This window comes from Podarcis filfolensis (genome assembly GCF_964270895.1).
Source record: "Podarcis filfolensis genome assembly, chromosome: 5".
Classification (NCBI taxonomy): Eukaryota; Metazoa; Chordata; class Lepidosauria; order Squamata; family Lacertidae; genus Podarcis; species Podarcis filfolensis.
In genome coordinates, this window is record NC_139608.1 from 92,680,833 (window position 1) to 92,701,860 (window position 21,028).

The 21,028-nt window shown below is 44.9% G+C and overlaps 2 protein-coding genes across 3 annotated transcripts in view; one reads left to right on the forward strand and one right to left on the reverse strand.

Moving 5' to 3' along the window:
- Positions 1-15,318, reverse strand: part of FGFRL1 (fibroblast growth factor receptor like 1) — a 169,642-nt gene extending 154,324 nt beyond the window's left edge. The window contains exons 1-2 of one of the 2 annotated variants that reach the window (XM_083615703.1): positions 14,969-15,318; positions 12,469-12,577 (exon numbers count right to left, since the gene is read on the reverse strand). In XM_083615703.1, coding sequence (XP_083471829.1) covers positions 12,469-12,529 — 61 coding nt within the window. In that variant the 5' untranslated portion in view covers positions 12,530-12,577; positions 14,969-15,318. Of the gene's footprint in view, positions 1-12,468; positions 12,578-14,407; positions 14,821-14,968 lie in introns of those variants that run through there. The other variant, XM_083615702.1, reaches the window with a different exon arrangement.
- SPON2 (spondin 2) overlaps positions 1-21,028 on the forward strand; it is a 460,822-nt gene that overhangs the window by 262,120 nt on the left and 177,674 nt on the right. The window lies entirely within an intron of this gene.

Sequence of the window (21,028 nt, forward strand, 5' to 3'; positions counted from 1 at the left end):
ATAGGGTTCAGTTCTCTTCAATGGCAAACTATGTTTCAAATCCAATTCACACAGAGGTAACATCCAATACAGACAGTGCAGATGCTACCCAAATTTCTGAGTTATGGTTTCTTTCCTCCTGGAATACGCTTTTCAAGCAGTGCCTTCCACGCACGTTTGCTGTGATGAAACATGGGACAAATCCACAGCACACTGTGCAAGAAGCAGAGATGTGCACTTGTGGTTGTATTAAAACTGGCTGTAATTACACAGTGTGGATAAACCCAAAGCCAAGTACAATCGTAGAGTTGGAAAGTACCCTAAGGGTCACCTAGTCACACCCCATGCAATGCTACCGTAAGATATTGTTATGAACACTGACTCAGAAAAAATAACCTTTGGAAAACCAGTGATTGTCCACAAATGTTTACTTGGCATTAGGTAAAGGTAAAGGGACCCCTGACCGTTAGGTCCAGTCACGGACAAGTCTGGGGTTGTGGTGTTCATCTCGCTTTACTGCCCAAGGGAGCTGGCGTTTGTCTGCAGACAGTTTTTCCGGGTCATGTGGCCAGCGTGACTAAGCCGCTTCTGGCGAAACCAGAGTAGCGCAAGGAAACGCTACTCTCGCATGCAGAGACACCTTATATAGGCTTCCCACAAGTCTTGCCTGGCCAGATCTCCCGATCTGGGGCAGCTTCTCTGGGGTGGTGTAACATCTAGGGTAAGTGGTGACTGACAGTGAGGAGGGAAGTGGTTTCTGCCTCAGGCAGAAAAACGGCTTGGGCTTGCCCTGTGTGCGTTCTCATCCATCGGAGTAAAAAACCTGAACAACTATTCAACTGAGTGAATAGTAGAAGGATCTGGAGAACAAAAACTCCAATTTTTGTGATTTTGGGCAAAACTAAAAAAAAAAAAGCTAAACAACATTTGTGTCCGGATTTTAACTTTTTGAAATATGTCAACCCAAGTTTTTCTGCCAATCTGAACTGGAAGTAAAAGCAGGAACTGTTACCCATTTGTTGCTAAATGCAAAAAGTCCATATGAGTGTAGGTCCATGTTTAGCACTGAAATCAATGTGAGAAGAAGCAGGCCTTGGACCAGTCATTTTTAAATTGCAATCTGAGGAAACCTGATGTTCCTTTAAAGTTTACTATGGAGACCTCAATGAAAGCTAGGAAGTTTGAAAACCGCTATTAAAAATTAACTTCTCAGACCAAATAACAGCAACTTCTGAGTGTGAGCTTAGGATCCAGAAATGGCACGTTTGTTTGCATCCTTTGGTGGCAAGGACTGCATGAATGGCAAGTGTCTAACACAGGAAGAACCAGAGTAAAACACTCTCAGATGAGACATCTGATTAAATTCTCCTAAGCCAATTTCACACATTGAGCGGGGGAGGGAAAGACGTTTTTCTGTGTCTTACTAATCAGGAAACCCCAGTCCCATTAATCCTTGATGAAATTAGTCTGGACAATGCAGCACTTCCGATTGACTCAACAACTTCTATTGACATGCATAGCCAGCCAACAAGTGGAGATTGGTGCAGGTCTATATTGTTAGTACCACAGGGCCTGGTCTATGTCTCTGTAACCAAGTAACAGAGAGCTAAGGACGAAACCATATTTGGCGGTTGCTTTTCAGCAGAGTTCAGAAGGAAAGTGTTGCAGAAAGTCGCAGCTCCTAAACCAACCTTCCCATGTGCATCGAACAATGACTTAAAATATTTATTTGGAAAGGAATGTACACTAAATATTATTGTGTAATCGGAGCTGCAAGTTGCTCATGGTCTGAAAAGATCTCTCTGTTTCCATGTTGCCGAGAGTCCCAACTTTCCAGGCTTACATTAATATGCCTTTGACACCTTCCTAATATTAGTTTTCCAATTCAGCTTCAGTTGCAGTGGGAAAGAAAATGTGTTTATTATTATTTAACAGGTGGTCCAAATAAATGAGCTACAAGGGCACGTGATCCACCAGGCAGCTGAGTAACAGCATCATTCATTCATTCATTCAATTTATATACTGCCCTATACCAGGAGGTCTCAGGCCAGTTCACAGAATAAGGGTGGCGCTGTGGGTTAAACCACAGACCCTAGGACTTGCTGATCAGAAGGTTGGTGGTTCGAATCCCCGTGATGGGGTGAGCTCCCGTTGCTCGGTCCCAGCTCCTGCCAACCTAGCAGTTCAAAAGCACGTCAAAGTGCAAGTAGATAAATAGGTACCGCTCCGGCAGAAGGTAAACGGCGTTTCCATGAGCTGCTCTGGTTCACCAGAAGCGGCTTAGTCATGCTGGCCACATGACCCAGAAGCTGTACGCCGGCTCCCTCGGCCAATAAAGCGAGATGAGCGCCGCAACCCCAGAGTTGGTCAGGACTGGACCTAATGGTCAGGAGTCCCTTTACCTTTACTTTATACCAGGAGGTCGCAGGCCGGTTCACAGAATAAAATCAAAATATAAAACCACAAAATGCACAATTGAAACAAAAACAACAACCCAAAAAACCCCACGTCATTTTAAAAGGGCATTGGATGTCAATCAATCAAAGGCCTGGTTGAAGAGGAACATTTTTGCCTGGCACCTAAAGGTGTTTACTGAAGGCACCAGGCGAACTTCCCTGGGGAGAGCATCCCACAGATGCAGAGAAGGCCTGTTCTCATGTTGCCACTCTCTGGACCTCTTGAAGAAGAGACACACTAAGAAGGGCCTCAAAAGATGATCTCAGGGTCTGGGTAGGTTCATATGGAAAGTTTAGTGCCAGAGGATAGGTTTTACAGTGAAAAAGGCCCAAGGTTCAATTTCAGTCAAGGACTCTATGGTAGAAGGGCTGGGAATAATTTCTGAGGCCTTGGGAGAGCAGCGACCTGGAAGATAAGAAGATAGGAGTCTAGATGAATTCATCTGTTGCAAGGCTTGCACTTGCTGTGTGTGAGATGAAGGATAGTGATGTCAGCCCTGCTCTCTGCTGGGGTCAGCGGTATGAAACAGGTCCCCAAAGGGGCCTTGACCACACAGCCAACCCGGCCATGTCTCTACCTGCCTCATGCCTGACATCACATATGAGGGGCAAGTAGGTACGGTTTGAGGGAAATGGCCTCGCAGACCCAATTGGTGGGCCTAATCTGGACCGCAGGCTAGAGATTTCTCCACCCCTGATGCAACACATCATACCTAGTCATTGATCTGATTGATTTTCCCTCCCGACCCCACAGAAACCTTAATCTGGTACTGCTCCTATGGATCACCCCATCTCTCATTCTTCATAATTTGGCCTTAATGCATCAACATTTCACAGGGCCAAGGACAGAAGTTTGTATCTTAGATTCAGATAGGTGCAAGGAACCATCACAACCTGGTTTGTCAGCTACTTTTCAGAACAATTAAACTGCACTCTACATGAATGGATGTGTAATGGAAGGAATGTGATCCAAGCAACACAACATACTACTTTTCTGGAATTTCCATAGGGGCCTTTTCACTGCTAACACGAAATACCATTAAACTAGGCAAGTATAACTTGACAACCCATTTTGAAACTGCCCTGATAGGCGTGGGGGACAGCTACGGCATTCCCCCACCAAAAGTTAAAACAACCACTGCCCAAGTTTTTCAGGTTTTTTTTTTTTCTTATTTCTGGAATTATCAGCTCTCCAGTTCTTCATGTACAAATACGGACAGTTCCAAAAATACCCATTAAAAAAGCGACAGAACCTGAGAGGCATCTAGCTTGTGACACATCTTCCATTACTCCTTCCACAGTCACTTGACAGGATACCTAAGATTGTGTAAATCTTTCATGAAATAAATTTAACAGGCATGAAAAGAAATCACTTTGTTTCCTGCCAAGAGTGAAACTTTTCTTCAGCAATTATGGGAGGGGAGGGGGGCTGGAGACTCAAAAAAGACAAAAATCAAGACAAATCTAAGTTTTCTCCAAGAGGTCTCTGTTCCCAATTTACATTTTTCTTCCTTTACTGACGTTCAAAATTAAGTTTGAGCACTTAATATAAGAAGTAGCCTAGAGTTATTGGCTGGATTTCTTCCTGAAAATTGGATGGGTTCTGATGAAATAAAACTTAGGTTATTCAGAGCACTGCTGGATACCATGTTTCTACAAAAACACAATGGGGAGACTGTATAATCAGGGCAACTAACCAAAATGCAAGGCAGTGATGTTTATCTGACTTGTGAAGGGAGGGGGGAATCGGAGAGGGGCTTGGATTTTGAGGGTAGGCAGTTTGCATTAACTCATAAAATGCAAGCTTTGAACCAGTATAGTAACACAGACACTGCACTCACTTTAGAAAGCAGCAACAATTTGCATGGTTCAGTTACAAAGATCCCTGCAAAAGACTCCGGTCTGGATTTCCAAGGTTCTCTTGGGGCTGTGTCCTAGCCCCTGTTTCCCACCCTTAGGCTTTTGTCCCTGTCCAGTTAATGACTAATTCTAAGGCCTTTTGATGTGTTCACCTATTTTCAAAATTGTGAAGTCTGATGGTGGCGAAGCTGGGGTTTGGAAAGAAAGGCACCCTCATCGGAGAGGCAGGGGTGACTGCAGCTTTCGGTTGAGTGAACATTCAGTGAAAAATGCTGGTTGGTTGCCATGTAATGTATAAAACAGCTCTTAGGCTTGCAATACCACATCACAAAGTGACACTAAAAAACGGGGGGGGGGTGTTACTTTGTCTCAACTGCAGGCAAATTTACTAGGCCAGATGTTTAGAACAGACCAACCTACTTGCAACAGATGCAATAGGCCAGAGAAAAGTTGGTGAGGATTGTGCGCAGGGAACAAAGACTGTGTAACTTCCAGAATATGGAAGAAGAGTTACTACATCTTCATAAAACACTCACTTTATAACCAAGAGGCTAATACTATACTAGCAGTGATCTATGAAAGAGTCTTCACAGCACCACAAGAGATAAATAAATGCCTGTGACCTGAAGGGGTCAACAAATACACTACCAGATTAGAACTGATGTGGATAATCATTTTGTTAACTCTTCCAACGGAGCTCATAGTAGCATATAGGTCATCCCATTTTACCCTCACGACAAACCTGTCAGGTAGGTTAGATGAAGAGACAGGGCCAAGGTCACCTGCAAGCTCCATTGCTGAGCAGGTATCAAAACCTAGGTTCTGTACTCCTCCTGTTCCTTGCACAAAAGGATTCCATTTTGCCACCAGGGAACAGAGATATTTTGGGCTTGTTCCACCATCGTCCTTCATCTTCTTTGCTCAAGGGCTGTCACAGTTTTATTTCTCCCAACATGTTTTTAAGTCAATGTGATATACCGTATTTTTTGCTCTATAGGATGCAGCAGACCACAAGACGCACTTAGTTTTTGGAGGAGGAAAACAAGAAAACAAATATTCTGAATCTCAGAAGCCAGAACAGCAAGAGGGATCGCTGCGCAGTGAAAGCAGCAATCCCTCTTGCTGTTCTGGCTTATGGGATAGCTGCGCAGCCTGCATTCGCTCCATAAGACGCACACACATTTCCCCTTACATTTTAGGAGGGAAAAAGTGAGTATTATAGAGCAAAAAATACGGTATTCAACTAAACCATCTCATCACTGCAAGTATTTCCCCTTGTGCCCTTCTCCTCCCACCACTGCTCTACGCTCTCCCCAAATCTTCTCCAAAGAGTTGGGGAAATCCCTAGACCAGATTTAGGGGGTACAAAAGGGGAGGAGAATGTTCCATTGAGGAAGCAGGAAATATTGCACTGATAGAACACTCACCTTGCGCCATGTTGGGATTACACCCATTACCTTGTCTTCAGGGGCAAAGTTTTATTTTGTTTGTTTGTTTGTTTAAACAATCTGTATACCACTTACTCATGGTTATCTCTAAGCAGTCTACACGACCCAATACAATAAGACCAAAATCATGAAATAAAGCTATAAAATCAGAGTTCAGTTAAAAAGCTTGCTGGGATAATAACAGTGAACGCTGGTAGTTCAACAGAGAAGGGGGCCTGTCACTTCAACTAGAAGGGATTTCCACAAAATTGGGCCCACTCAACACATGACACCTTGCAGACCTGAGCCACAGGGAACCACTAACAGTGGCTCCCGCAAAGACCTCAGCAGCTGGGTTGGAATATACGCTGTGGCAGAGGTATCCAGTTGGTAAGGGCCTTGTAAATTAATACAAGAACCCTGAACCTGGTCAGGTAGCATATGGACAGACAATGCAAGCTTTTGAGCCCAGGACTTATGTGCTGGCTATGGTCTGTCCCCATCGACAGTCGAGCCACAATGTTCTGCACCAGCTGGAGCCTTCGGATCAGGCCAAAGGGTGGCTCCACACAGACTGCTCTGCAATAATCGACTCTTAAGGCTACTAATGAATCACTGTCTGCTATTCTGTGGCAGAGCAATTCTCTTGCTGTTTCTGCACTGGTGCCCTCCCTCATTCCCAGGACTAAAAGCAACAGTGAACTTTGCCTGACGAACCATCTATTTTCTTTTAGTTACACTTCAAAAGGATTTTACTTGCCATGCCAAAAATCGTGAAACGCTGCAATACGGATTAAGAATGAAGGTCTTAATTCCAGTGACCCCTCTCAAATAAGCACAGGCCACATTTGCAGTTTTTCACTGCAAGTCCCACATTTTCACCTTTTGACTACATTTAAACGATAAGATTCCTCATGAAAGGAAATAGGTCAGAAGCTTTGAATGAATCCCCAAACATGGCAGGAAAAGTACAGTGGTACCTCGGGTTACAAACACCTCAGGTTACAGACTCTGCTAACCCAGAAGTAGTACCTCGGGTTAAAAACTTTACCTCAGGGTGAGAACAGAAATCGCGCGGTGGCAGCGGGAGGCCCCATTAGCTAAAGTTAAGGTTAAGAACAGTTTCAGGTTAAGAACGAACCTCCGGAACAAATTAAGTTCGTAACCCGAGGTACCACTATAATAGGAAAACCCAATCCAGGTCAAAAATAGGCCTTCAAAATTTACCATGATCCCCTGGAACATGAAAGAACTAAACTATTTGGATATATTGGATGGTATCCAATGTAGCACTCATTTGAAGTCTCTCAGTGGTATATTTGTTAAAATGGATTTTAATAATTGTGTGAAATTAACCATTAAGTGACCTGGAAGAACTTAGCTTCTCATTCCCTAACCACTGGACATGCTGGCTTCGTCCAAGAATATTTGGAGTGCACCACATTGGCTCTTGCTGCTATAGATCATGAGAGGAACAAGAGACTGCCCTGTGTTTTCACATTGCAGGGAAAAACCAATAACTCCTGACTAAAGAGCAATTTACACAAAGAACTATTCCAGCTGAAACTAAACACATGCTCCTTGATGTAAAAGTGAAACAGAAGGCAAACATTTTGACATGAAATAAAACAATCATTTTTTTTCATATAACCAAAGGAAAAGAGTTTCCACTAAGCACTGCAACACTGCGATTAATTTGAAAGCAGACCATTTGAAGGGGAAGAAACCATGATTTTACAAGTCAATGCAGACCAGGTTGGGTGCTACAAATTTATGGAGAAGGAGAAAGCTGCATTGATAACTCTCAAACTCAATAAGTAAAAGGCGGCATTCAGAGAATTCCCCCAACCCAAGGCAAACTAAAAGGTCTTTGTGTGACTATCATGGAGTTTACATACAATGTAAAAAAACCTAAACCAGTCAAATATCAGATTTACTCGATTCGTTTTACTATGAGTACCATATAGACAAAGCTGATTTAGGTAGCAATAATATACATGGGTGGCGCTGTGGTCTAAACCACAGAGCCTAGAGCTTGCTGATCAGAAGGTCGGCAGTTTGAATCCCCGCAACGGGGTGAGCTCCTGTTGCTCAGTCCCAGCTCTTGCCAACCTAGCAGTTCAAAAGCACGTCAAAGTGCAAGTAGATAAATAGGTACCACTCCGGCGGGAAGCTAAACGGCATTTCCATGTGCTGCTCTGGTTCGCCAGAAGCGGCTTAGTCATACTGGCTACATGACCCAAAAGCTCCCTTGGTGAATAAAGCAAGATGAGCCCCGCAACCCCAGAGTCGTCTGCGACCGGACCTAATGATCAGGAGTCCCTTTACCTTTTTAAGATACACGCTTACCTAGGACTAAGTCTCAAAGTCAATAGGGTGTGCACCTGAGAAGACAACCTAGATTGTACTGCACAAACACACACACAAGTATGTTACAGTGATTGTTAATACACACGAAATAATTGTTAATCTTATTTGCTGCCATAGTGTTCTGTCTAGTCAAGTTGTATTGGATCAATTTCAACCTGTTACCTCTGAGGATGTGGACAGGCTGCATGGACAAGTAAAACCAAACCACCTGTCTTCTTAACACTTGCCCATGCTGGCTCAGATAGTGGAGCCAGATAGTGCTGGGCAATGGGCTTCATGGGTTGGTGAATACTTCCCTCTTGGAGGGAGCCTTCCCAGAATCCCTTAAAGAGGTCGTTATCAAGCCGCTTCTTTAAAAAAGCTATTTGGACCCCACCACTATGGCCAATTATCACCCAGTCTCAAATACTCCATTCCTGGGCAAGGTGATTGAGTGGGTGGTTGTGGAACAACTCTAGGCCCACCTGGAGGACGCAGGTTATTTGGACCCCTTCCAATCGGGTTTCAGGCCCCATCATGGGACTGAAACCACCTCAATCGCTCACTTGTGGGGTACCTGAGGGCTCTGTCCTCTCTGTCCACCAATATGCAGGTGATGCCCGCTCTACCTCTTGTTTAAATTGGGCCCAGTGAAAGTGGCAAATGTCCTGTGTGTCTGGAGGCGATTGGAGGATGGATGGCAGTTAACGGATTGAGGTTGAATCCCAACAAGACAGAAGTACTGTTTTGGGGGGACAGGTGGCAGGCAGGTGTGAGGGACTCCCTGGTCCTGAATGGGGTAACTGTGCTGTTAAAGGACAAGGTGGCCTTGGGGTCATTTTGGACTCACAGCTGTCCATAGAGAAGGAGTTTAGTTCTGTGTCCAGAGTGGCTGTTTAGCAGCTCCATCTGGTACGCCACCTGAGATCCTACCTGCCTGCACACTGTCTCGCCAGAGTGGTCTATGCTCTGGTTATCTCCCACTTGGACTAATGCAATGCACTCTATGTTGGGTTACCTTTGAAGGTGACTCGAAAACTACAACTAATCCAGAATGCAGCTGCCAGACTGGTGACTGGGACTAGTTCTGAGTGCCATTCACAAAGACAGATGCCCAGTTTAATCTAAGCACATGCACATGTGATCACCAGACCATGGAAACTCCACAGGATTGTTATCCCAGAATGACTCCTTGTCAGCCCTCTGGGACATTTGAAGGCTCTGAGATGAAACAAATTCTTGGAGTCTCTTGCAACACCTGTCCTATTATACTTCCAAATTTTCCAGCCCAATATAATCTGGTGTATCATCCAGTAGCCCGAAACTGATGCAAAAGCTTGCCCAGGGAATCTCAAATGCTTGTGTAATCCTTTCAGATTAGAGGAAAATAATGTACAGGATCCAGGAATTTTAGAGCACGTCCAAATACACATGGAAGAGAATATCACACTCCCTTCATGCCATCATCTGGCAATACTTGAATCGACATTTCTGAGTTAAATTCTGTTTCATACAGAGAAATCCCATTTTGTTTTTGAATCTGTATTTTGCAGCTCAGTGTAAATGTTCTGACCCACAAAGTCCAAAAGGACTGTCAGACTGCGCAAATCAAGTACTGAGAGTCTAGTCATTCTTCTTCCCAAACCTTCATATCTGAACATTCCAGAATTCTGGATTTATTATTTATACGTCGATGCATCTCTATGCTGAGGCCACAAGGTACGTTACAGAGAACGTTCAAACACTACGGGGCATTGAATCACAGAATTGTAGAGTTGGAAGGAACCACAAAGGTCATCTGGTTCAACCCCCTGCAATGCAGGATCTCTCATTTACTCAGCTGTGTCTCCCATAATGCAACCATCTCGTCCAAAACAAGCCCGAGAGCTGCCACTCTCCATCCTCATTCCCAAACTAGTTTTACCCCAATCCCTCCTTTCATCTCCATCCTTCCTACCCCTAATAGACAATTCCTGTTTATTAAGCCCACGAACGGGCAGCTACTGCAAATTTGTAGGTGACTCTGTTCTCCAGACACCACTGCAGTGAGTGGGAATACGGTTTGTCACTCAAACCAACCTATTAATGTATGGTCAAGTTGCATAATAAAATTTACATTATCTAGTAAGAGCTTCATAATTATGACACATACTTAAGACAGTGTGGCCTCTTAATGTCTTACCAATTGGGGAGCAAGAAATCTCATTTTCCTTACGTCTGGAAGTAGAGCAAACGTTTTACCACTCCATTATTAAAATCTGGCAGGGCCACAGATAACCAAATATAAGAGGCAGCTCTAGCCTGCAATCTGCCACTTAGATGTTCCTCTTCTAACCCACCCAGTTATTCCTCCTTAACACAAATTAATCATGTGACTTCACCCCGTACTGCACCCAAAACCTGAGTGGTTGAAATAGGAAACTCTTCTATAATTGCAGTGAACATCTACCTGGACCTATGGGGGAAGGAACACACCACAGGCACACTTTAGAAACTGTGACACTTTCTAGCAGAAAATGATTCTCCATTCATTTTGAAACATACTAAAGCTTTTTTTCAGACTGCAACAAAGCGGTGATATTTAAGCCTGCTACTTTATCACACTTACATGACATACCGTGTTCCATCAACACTGCATCGTGGAGCTGTAATTATAGCTTTTTCTTTTAAAAAATCACAAACCTATTCTTAGCAATCAAAAGTTCACAAATGTTCATCTTTTGTCTCAGGTATCACATTTCCTCTGTAGACAAAGCCCAAAAGAAAAGCCATTGTGCTCTTAGTTTAATAAAATATCATTACTCGGGAGACCTGAATGCAAGTGCCACATTGCATTTTGAACATTTAGTTAAACAACTGACAAAAAGTATTTCAAATCAGTTTCACATTCAAAGTAAACACAGCACCCTTATTGCCTGTAAGTCATTCTGGATCCTTCCTTGAGTTCTGCATGATATATGAATCTAAATGTATGACATCGTCTCAGTTCATTCTGTACTGTGAATGGACCTTCAGGTCTTTCAAAGCCATATACTATTTTCTTTTCATAAGGCATGCAGCATAAACAGCAGATATATGCTAGGGAATGAGCTCAATAGAGGAAACACACATTAATCAAGTGGACACTAATTCTTGGAGCAAGGCTTTGACTGCCTTCCTCCCCAAGTCATATCTGGTTCATCTACAGTACAGTGGTACCTTGGGTTAAGTACTTAATTCGTTCCGGAGGTCCGTTCTTAACCTGAAACTGTTCTTAACCTGAAGCACCACATTAGCTAATGGGGCCTCCTGCTGCTGCCGCGCCGCCAGAGCACGATTTCTGTTCTCATCCTGAAGCAAAGTTCTTAACCAGAAGCACTATTTCTGGGCTAGCAGAGTCTGTAACCTGAAGCGTATGTAACCTGAGGTACCACTGTACTTCCAAATTCACTGGCAGTGGTTCTTCAAAGTTTAGGCAGTTTCCCCCCATCCCTACCTTCGAGATGCTTCCATTAAGCTATGACTCTTCCCTATTTCCGCAGCTCACGGGTGCAGTCCAGAACTATCAACATCTATCAGAGTTCTGGCACCTACCTTGAAATGGTATGAACCAGTGCTTGTACCCATCGTCAAAAGTACACTAAGTAAAATACCTAGTTAAGGTGGCTTTAATTGAACAGTGCTCTCAGCAGGGGATTTTGTGTGTCAAATGAGAAAAACATTTTTGGGTTCCCAATATTTCTTAGCAGTCATCATGACTGCTCCAACCCTCTGATAAGGAAGAGACAGCAACAGCTCCCCTAACTGTTCCTCTGTTAAGTTCTATTCTTTATAAGGAATTATACACTCTACTTCCTTGGTTATTGTTTTTCCTCAGCCTCCCTCTGGTAATGCAACCTGTTTAAGGGAATCTGATCACACACTGAAACCCCAGTGCTAAAATATGTGCTAGCTGTTGAGAACTGTCATTTGCCTGTCACTTGGGTGAACTTAATGGATTTGTTTGTTTAGTTTAGCGCTATTGGGAATACACAGAGCCCGGCTGGGAGAGATTACAGAAGGGGAGAGGCTCTCCTGATCCACCGAGGAATGCAATTGTTTTCCTTTTACTCCAGACTGAAAACTGGAAGCCAACTGCGTATTTTCACACCTAAGCAATAACAGCAACTGGAAAGCCCCCCCCCCCCCAGAGCACACCTGCCTGGCAGGAAAGAAGGACCAAGAGAGAGTATAATAGTTCTGTGACACAGAATGCCCCATTTGCAAAGAGGAAGAAAGCTTTCTATGCATCAAGGAACATTATATTATTAGAGGGTCTCTGGAAGGAATTCAAATGCACACAGACAGATTGTATTCCAATGGGGCAAAAATACAGAGCACAGACCATTTGCAGGCAGCCTGAGGCCCTCTTTACTTACCTCTCACAGAATCAGCAAACACAAGAAAGCCCACAAAAAGCAGCACAAACTGAATTTCCATTTCAAAAGCTGGATTGTCTCTAGTTTCCAATTCGTTCTTCTTTCCAACCTGGAAATAGGAGAGCAGGGAAAGGGGGGGGGGGGGGAGAGAGCTGTAAATATCAAATACCGAACTCAAAACTTCATATCAGAATCAAAAAGAACGAAAGTGGTCAGTAGTAAAGATCAAAACGCACTGCCGTAGTTTTAGAAACGCACAATCAATTAAACTGTACGTGTTTTTTCAAAAAGAATCACAATAATAATTAGCGCTGCCCTTAAAAAGATCCCTTGCGCTTCTTAAAAGGGAAGAGGGGTATCCGTAATAGAGAAAAGCTGTTTTTCTGCATAACTGCTAATAGTGCATCAGATGGTCTTCAGCAGTGAGTAACGCGCGGATTCTCTGAAGCTCGAAGCGCCCCGATTTAAATCGTTTCGTTTCTTCACCAACCAATATAATTGAAATCAAAAAAATTAACATGACTGAGGAAAGGTGTACATATGAAGACCTTTTGGTAAAGACAGAAGAAGGATGGAAGGTGAAGCCCTATGAGGAGCTGAAAGATAAAATAAAGGAATGGCTGCGTTTCCACCAGATTAATGCCTTATGGGGCGAGCATAAGAGAGTGGGGATGAGCGAGAAAAAATCAAGGTTCCAGGTAGAAATTCTAGAAAATAATGATAAAATCCTCTCTAAAATGTACAAACAATTACTGGAATGGGACACCAAAGAAGATCTGGTGAAGGGAGCGACGTTAAAATGGGAGAAAGATCTTGGTTATAATATAGATTATAATAAATGGCAGACACTCTGGGTGAAAGGTGTAAAATTTACAGCTTGTGTAGCGCTTCGTGAAAATCTAGAGAAAATGGTTTACCGCTGGTACCTAACTCCGGCAAAGTTAGGAAAGATATATAAAACTGTGGATAATACATGCTGGAGATGTAAGGATAAGGTTGGGACTTTTTTTCATATTTGGTGGACCTGCGATGTAGTGAAGGAATTTTGGACACGAATTTATGACGAATTGAAAAAAATATTGAAGTACAATTTCCCCAAAATTCCAGAGCTGTTCCTCCTAGGAATGATTGGTAAAGAAATAAAGAAAACAGACCAAACCTTTGTCCAATATGCTATGACTGCGGCAAGGATCCTAATTGCCCAAAAATGGAAATCCCCTAATCTACCTACGGTTGAAGAGTGGCAAATAAGGTTATATCAATATATTGAATTAGCGAGGTTATCAGAGAAATTAAGATTTAACAACACAGCCAGATATAAAGATGAATGGAACAAATTTTTAATTTATTTTGAGAATACCCAGGGAATTAGTAACTTATCAGTAGACGATAATTAAAGTCATCGATGTAGTAGGTTTTAGTAATACTGTAGAAAAAAATATAAGAATTAGTTATTCTGAGACCGAGTCGAACGGAAGTTCTGTTATGTGTATTTGTATTTATTACTGTTTATTTTTTTTGTTTTTTTTTATTTCTTTTCTCCTTCTCTTGTTTTTTTTCCCCTTTTTTTCTTTTTCTTTTTTCTTGTTTTTTGTATAGGTCTTTATTTTTGCACATGTATTTAATTGTACTATGTAAATTGTGTATTCTTTGTAAATAAACTGGAATTTAAAATCTAAAAAAAAAAAAAAAAAAAAAAAAAAATCGTTTCGTTTCTTAAGTACTTCTCCAGCACTAGTACTCTTGCTTTTGAAAGACCAACGCGCGCCCCATCCACGACCGCGAATCCCGCCCGCTTCGCCCGCTCCGGCTCTCCCAACACGCGCCGAATTCCTCCCTCTTGTAAACTCCCCGATTTAAACGTTCTCTGCCCTCGGGACACACAACAACACTCCGGGTCGAGCCTCCGACAAAGCAAATAATTACACGCTGCCATTACCTTACAAATTTGTAACGCCGGCGGGGCCGCGCGGGGAGGGGGAGGGTGCCGGGGGGGGCGAAGATACACGTGCGCAGCATCCCCACGAGAGTAAGAACACGTGTCTTGGGCGAGGGGGGCCCCAATTCCAGGCTGGCTGGCTGGCTTGATCGAATTCAAGCCTGCTCCAAATGTGCTGCAGCTCGACCACCCTCGCATCTACATGGCGGGGGTGGGGACGACCAAGCGAGAAGAGCCTCGCCGCTCAAATGCCCCGCGGAGTCCGGACGCTGCCCCGATCCGCAACCGGCATCGCCGCCGACGGGCTGCGACGCCTCCTGCCTGCCCTTCCCGCCCGGCAGCGGGCAGTTCCGACGGCGCCGCTCGCTCGCTCGCCCGTCGCCGCCGCCCTCCCGCTTTCCCCGCAGGCAGCCCGGGGACTCCGCTTCCCCTCGGAAGCTTTCCCGACGGGACCCCGCGAGCCGGCGGCGGTGGCGGACACCTGGGACACGGCGGGCAGCCGCCGCCGCCGCCTGCCTCCCTCCCTCCCCCGGAGGCGCTGCCCGGGCTCCGGACTCGTACCTGGCGACGGCGGGGTCTCCTCACGCCTCGGGGCGCCCGGGCTGCCGCGCCGCAGGGCCGCCGCCGGCGCGCGCTCCGCCTCCCGCTCGCCCCATGTGCCGCGACGCCGAGCGGGCAGCCCGGAGTCCCCTCAGCCGCCGGACTTGGCGCGCACTTGTCGGAGAGACGCCGCGGCTGCTCTCCTCACAAAGGAGCCGGGCGGGCGGAGGAGGCACCGGCTCGGGGCGCTGGGACCGAGGGGGCGGCGGCGGCGGCGGCGGGGCTGGCTGGGGCTGCCGGTCCCTGCGAGCGAGCGAGGGTCGGAGGGAGCGATGCCGCCGCCGCCCGGGCTGCGTCCGCCTCAGGGTCCCGTCGCTGGGGGGGGGCGGCGGGGGGCGGGGCTTGGCTCCCCCTCCAGGCTGCGCGATTCTGGACCGCCCCGCCCACCCCCAAACTTCGCACCAATCGCGCCGCCGCCCCGCCCCGCGCTTAACCCTTCGCGTGCCGCGCCCAGAGGACCCCTTGGCCGGCCTTCGCGGTCTGTTCCTCGGGAAGGAGCCTCTCTCTTCTGCCCGGCCCGCGGAGCTAGTGCGGCTGCGAAGAGGCGATGCCCCCCCGCCGGAAGGAACCACGCCCCCTCCCCCGGGGCTGGCGACCCACCTGCGCAAAAGGCGCCCCCGGGCACCACGTTGGCGATCAAGAGGTCCAGGCTTCCTCCATCCCTTCCGCGCCGTCTGGGTTTCTGCGTTGCCAGTCCGGGGGCGGCGGGGGAGGTTGCATTCATTTGATTTTCTGATTCGCTCCGGTGCATTTGCATTGTTGCGCGTCTGCTGAAATGCAATCCTGGACCTAGGAGCTCATTGCAAACTCATTGGAGTTTGCAATCCAAACCCTAGGAGCTCCCCCATCCTTTTCCAGTCGGGCTGCGCGCCCCTCGGAGATCCTCAGTCTCACCCCCAGGACCGTGAGCCGCTCTTCGTTGCCAACACAAGAAAAACAACTGGGAGGGAAATTCGGTTTCTCAGCAACTCAAATATTGGTCTTACCTTTGCGAAAGCCGCAGCAGCAGCAGCAGCTCCGTTGCTCCTCCTGGGGCGCAATCACACGCGCAATGAAATAGCGCCGCGGGTTGTGCCCAAGGCATTCTTGGTATCAGTTTTAATCTGCGTTCAAACTCTTAATAAGGCTAAGTAATTTGTGCTGGCAAATCACGAGCATCAACAGCAGAGCGGTAACTTGGGCCGAGCATGTTTTTTTCCTCAAACCATTTATCCTTTTCTCTGTGACACTTCTCACTCTTTGTATTTTCCTGAATGGCTTTGGATAGGAAAGTGGGTTGCTATTGTCTGCTGCTTTTTCCCATGATCTTCAGGAATTCAGAGAAGATGTTATCATACCCATTTAGTCTCTTTTCAGGAGCTGATCGCCCCTTTTCTATTTCATCCTCACAGAATGACTGACCATTTACCTTGGCTTCTGGCATGCAGACCATTCATTGATTAAGTTCCTTCTCCACCTGGTTCTAAAGTTTTAGCCTTCTATTATCTGCCATTGCAACTTATCTCAAGGAGGAGGAGAATTGCCTGGGCAATGCTAAAATACGAAATACTTCTTGAGATAAAGGAACGGATACAGCTTGCATTTCTCTTCTCGTACATTTCAAAAGGAGTTTGAAATGGATGGCTGTCACTAGTGTGTGTCAGATCAAGTTATAAAGTCATTTCTACTTTCTTTGAGATATTGAACCAATAGTGCTATAACACTCTGTGTTGTGTTGCATGCATCTTTTGGCCATGCTATTTTCTGTGCAAAGGAAAAATAAAACTTCCAACCATGGCTGTGGGACTTGGTTATGGAAACACTCCAGTGGGAATTAGCAATGCTAGAGGCATATCACTAATGATAGGGACACGCGTTCCATAATAGTCCATTCCCATTTTGGCTGACATTTCATCGCTGGTGTTCTGTGCATTCGGCATCAAGCTGGTCAACAAGAACTACCACTCTCCCTATATGACCAATATGAAGAAAAGTAATTAGTAACATCACAAGGGACGTGGGTGGCGCTGTGGGTTAAACCACAGAGCCTAGGACTTGCCGATCAGAAGGTCAGCGGTTCAAATCCCCATGACGGGGTGAGCTCCCATTGCTCGGTCCCTGCTCCTGTCAACCTAGCAGTTCGAAACACATCAAAGTGCAAGTGGATAAATAGGTACCGCTGTAGCGGGAAGGTAAACGGCGTTTCCGTGCGCTGCTCTGGTTCGCCAGAAGGGGCTTAGTCATGCTGGCCACATGACCCAGAAGCTGTACACCGGCTCCCTCGGTCAATAAAGTGAGATGAGCGCCGCAACCCCAGAGTCGGCCACGACTGGACTTAATGGTCAGGGGTCCCTTTACCTTTACCTAATTAGTAACATGGAGGGCAATGTAACGGAAATGTTGTATTTGGCTATAAACCTTCGGATTCTAGCTATTCCTTTGAAGAACTCACTTGTTTGTTACCTTATGTCTGCCCCAATGTGCACCAAGTGAAGCATCCAAAATAGGCACCTAAAGCATGGTGCATGCTTAACTAACACATCCATTCAGAGCCTCAGTGGGTCATAGTTAATCAACTCCTTTCCTAGCAGCCTTGGTTCAGTTTACAGTGGTACCTCAGGTTACATACACCTCAGGTTACATACACTTCAGATTACAGACTCCGCTAACCCAGAAATATTACCTTGGGTTAAGAACTTTGCTTCAGAATGAGAACAGAAATCATGCTCCGGTGGTGCAGCAGCAGCAGGAGGCCCCATTAGCTAAAGTGGTGCTTCAGGTTAAGAACAGTTTCAGGTTAAGAACGGACCTCCAGAACGAATTAAGTACTTAACCCGAGGTACCACTGTATATCACTTTTGCTAAAAAGTCTGACTCCACCAAGGGCAACCCAGGAACCTGTTTCACTGCTAGGGAATATATGGAACACTGAGTATGTGCAGTGGCTTTTTCAGTCCAGTTGTACAGCACAGACACACTTAGCCCCGGTCACCTCTATTGCTCCAAACTATTGACAATTCCACTTGCCAGAGTTCCTTGCCTCGGAGGACAGGCGCACCACAGAAGGCCTTCAATATATGTGCAGGCACATATGGTGACAGGTGGGTCTTCAGGTGCCCTGGTCCTAAGCCTTTAAATGTCACAACCAACACTTTGAACTGGGCTCAGAAATAGACAGAGCAACTGGTTTAGGAGTAGCAGCATGCATGCTGAGCTAGCTGCAGTTTCCAAAGAGACTTCAAAGACAGCACATCTAAAGAATCATTGAAAGGTCCAACCTCCTGCTGATGCGGGGAATCCACTACTGCAGCACTTCTGATAGGTGGCCATCCAGCCTCTGTTTAAAAAAATATCTGACAAATGTCAGTCCCTCACCTTCCTGTTCCACTGTCAAACAACTTATGCTAGGAAATTTCTCCTAATCTGAGCCCATTGGTTCTGTTCCTCCAGGTTGTTGATGTCAGTTGTATTCAACCAACTTTTACTCAAACAAGGCCAATGTAAACGACCAGCCACGGTCATTAATGTCAATGGCTCAGCTCTGAGTAATCTTTCATTGAATACAACCCAGCCTTTTTCAACTGCCTTTGCTCTGCACTGGACACAGCAGTTTAGGTGAGGCCTGAGCATCTTGTGATCTGGACACTTGAGGGGTTTTTTTAACGGAATTTTTAAAGTTCCACAAAATATCAACAAAACATAGAGTTTCTCCCCTCTTCCCTCGCCCCAAGAAAAGAATAGTTTATCAAAATTTGCCATAAGCTTATTTGCAAGTTTGGTGGCTGCCTGTCATTGGAATCTTCATTTGAGTATCAACAAAATTGTCCGCATCATTTGCACCACTCAAAGCATGCACACTTTTTGTTATTTTTTCAGATAAGGCAATTGTCCATGCATTCTGTTGCCATCATGTGCATAGGTCCGTCCTAGTTCTGTGCAATGAGAAGTCGTGCAGTTTGACCTGATCTCCTTTAAATACTATGAACAAACCCAGAATATTCTACTGTTCACATGCCAATTTGCGATATTGCTTATTTCCCCAAATGCTCTTTCCCAAAATGGCTGTGCAAGTTCACATAAGCACCACATGCAGAATGTTGTACCAACTTGTCCAGCATATTGATGAGGATGCTTTGCCTACGTAGCTATATCTTAAAGGTGTCAAAGGCTGCCTATAAATTAACTTAAAATGTTTTTTTCCTAATACAGGTTGACACTGAACTTAAAGGATTTTTTTGCCCATAAATTGTTCCAGGCAGCCTCTTCAATTTCAGTACCTAAGTCTGTTTCCTGTAATTGTTTGATGAGAACTGTCAAATAGATCATTGAGTACTTTGTACAACATTGACAAGGAAATGGTTGAATCCTCAGTTATGTTCAAAACTGAATTTTCAAAAGATGTCAATAGCAGGAGGGCTTGTTACTTAACTGTGGAGTTTGAAATGAAGTGTATTACTTAGTGAATAATTAACCCATCGGGACACTATTCTTAATGTATCCTAGAACTGCATAACTTATTTTTAAAAATCACTCCACATCACATTGCTGACTCATGTTTCATTGATGGTGTCACCAGTATATGCAAATGTCTGGCTCATCTAAGACTTTATTGAACCTTTATTCTCATTAATGATGGAACTCACAGGTGGGTAATATTTTTATATTTCTTTCTTGTTTGTAAAGGAAATCTTTGTATGAGTTAATACTATATTATCTGAACCCAAAGAATACTCATTGATGATTCCTCATAATTCTGGGAAAAAAGAAACAAGTGGGGAACTGCAGCTTTCTGTCTTGGGCAGAAATGTGTTTATAAATGACTTGGATGAAGGATGTTTATAAATGACTTGGATGAAGGAATCGAGGGGATGTTCATCAAATTAGCAATATCTGTCAATGTGGGCAGCTTAGTCATATTGTGTAGCAGACAGCTGTTCAGATAATTGCTAGAGAGACATTATCTAAATATGATGAGTCAGCTGTAAACCTATCTGAAGTAAGAGGAAAATATCCTTGTTATATTGTAAGAAAGTATTATAATGAAGCAAAATAAAATATTTCATTTTAATTTAGTGTTGTGTACTACTAGGCTGAAATGTTCCATCTGATCAAAAATGATGCAAACCAATCTGAAAACACTCACAAAATAGACTAAATACAAGAAAAGTGTCCCTGCCTAAGCATCTGCTACTAATAACAGTATTTCTTATTTTGTTTTTTGCTGATACAGAACATGCACAGCTAATTTAACACCACCACCACCCGAAATCATATTGCCGCGGCAATTGCTCTGAATAGGAAATCTCAATCACACGTTCTTTATTCATCTCAGCTCATAAGTTTTCCACTGTTTCTATAAACAAAATTCATTTGAGAAGCATCCAAGAAACAGACTAAACAAGAAACAGGAAACCAAAAATAAAATTGTTGAAGTTTTCTATAAACACATGCCATAATATTATTACAACAATTTCAGTGGCACATTACACTAAATTCATATTGCAATAAGGTTAGCACCACTCCCTAGCACCCACCCATGAGGCAAGGTGAGTCCAGCATCCCAGGCGGAGGGATCCACAGCGCCAGCAGATCCCAATGTAGATCTTCATAGCATCATAGAATTGTAGAGTTGAAGGATTCCTCCCTTGTTCCTGATGTAGATCTTCACTCACCCCTTCTTCCCTGTTGGGAAGGGCGCTGCCGTTCTGCGGTTCACCTCAGGCGGCAAAATGTCTTGGGCCAGCCTTCTCCCTAGTGTGGATTAGAGCCTTGCAGCAACTACCTCTATCTACAAAGGTAATTTGTTGTTGTTGTTTAGTCGTTTAGTCGTGTCCGACTCTTCGTGACCCCCTGGACCAGAGCGCGCCAGGCACTCCTGTCTTCCACTGCCTCCTGCAGTTTGGTCAAACTCATGCTGGTAGCTTCGCGAACACTATCCAAACATCTCGTCCTCCGTCGTCCCCTTCTCCTTGTGCCCTCCATCTTTCCCAACATCAGGGTCTTTTCCAGGGAGTCTTCTCTTCTCATGAGGTGGCCAAAGTA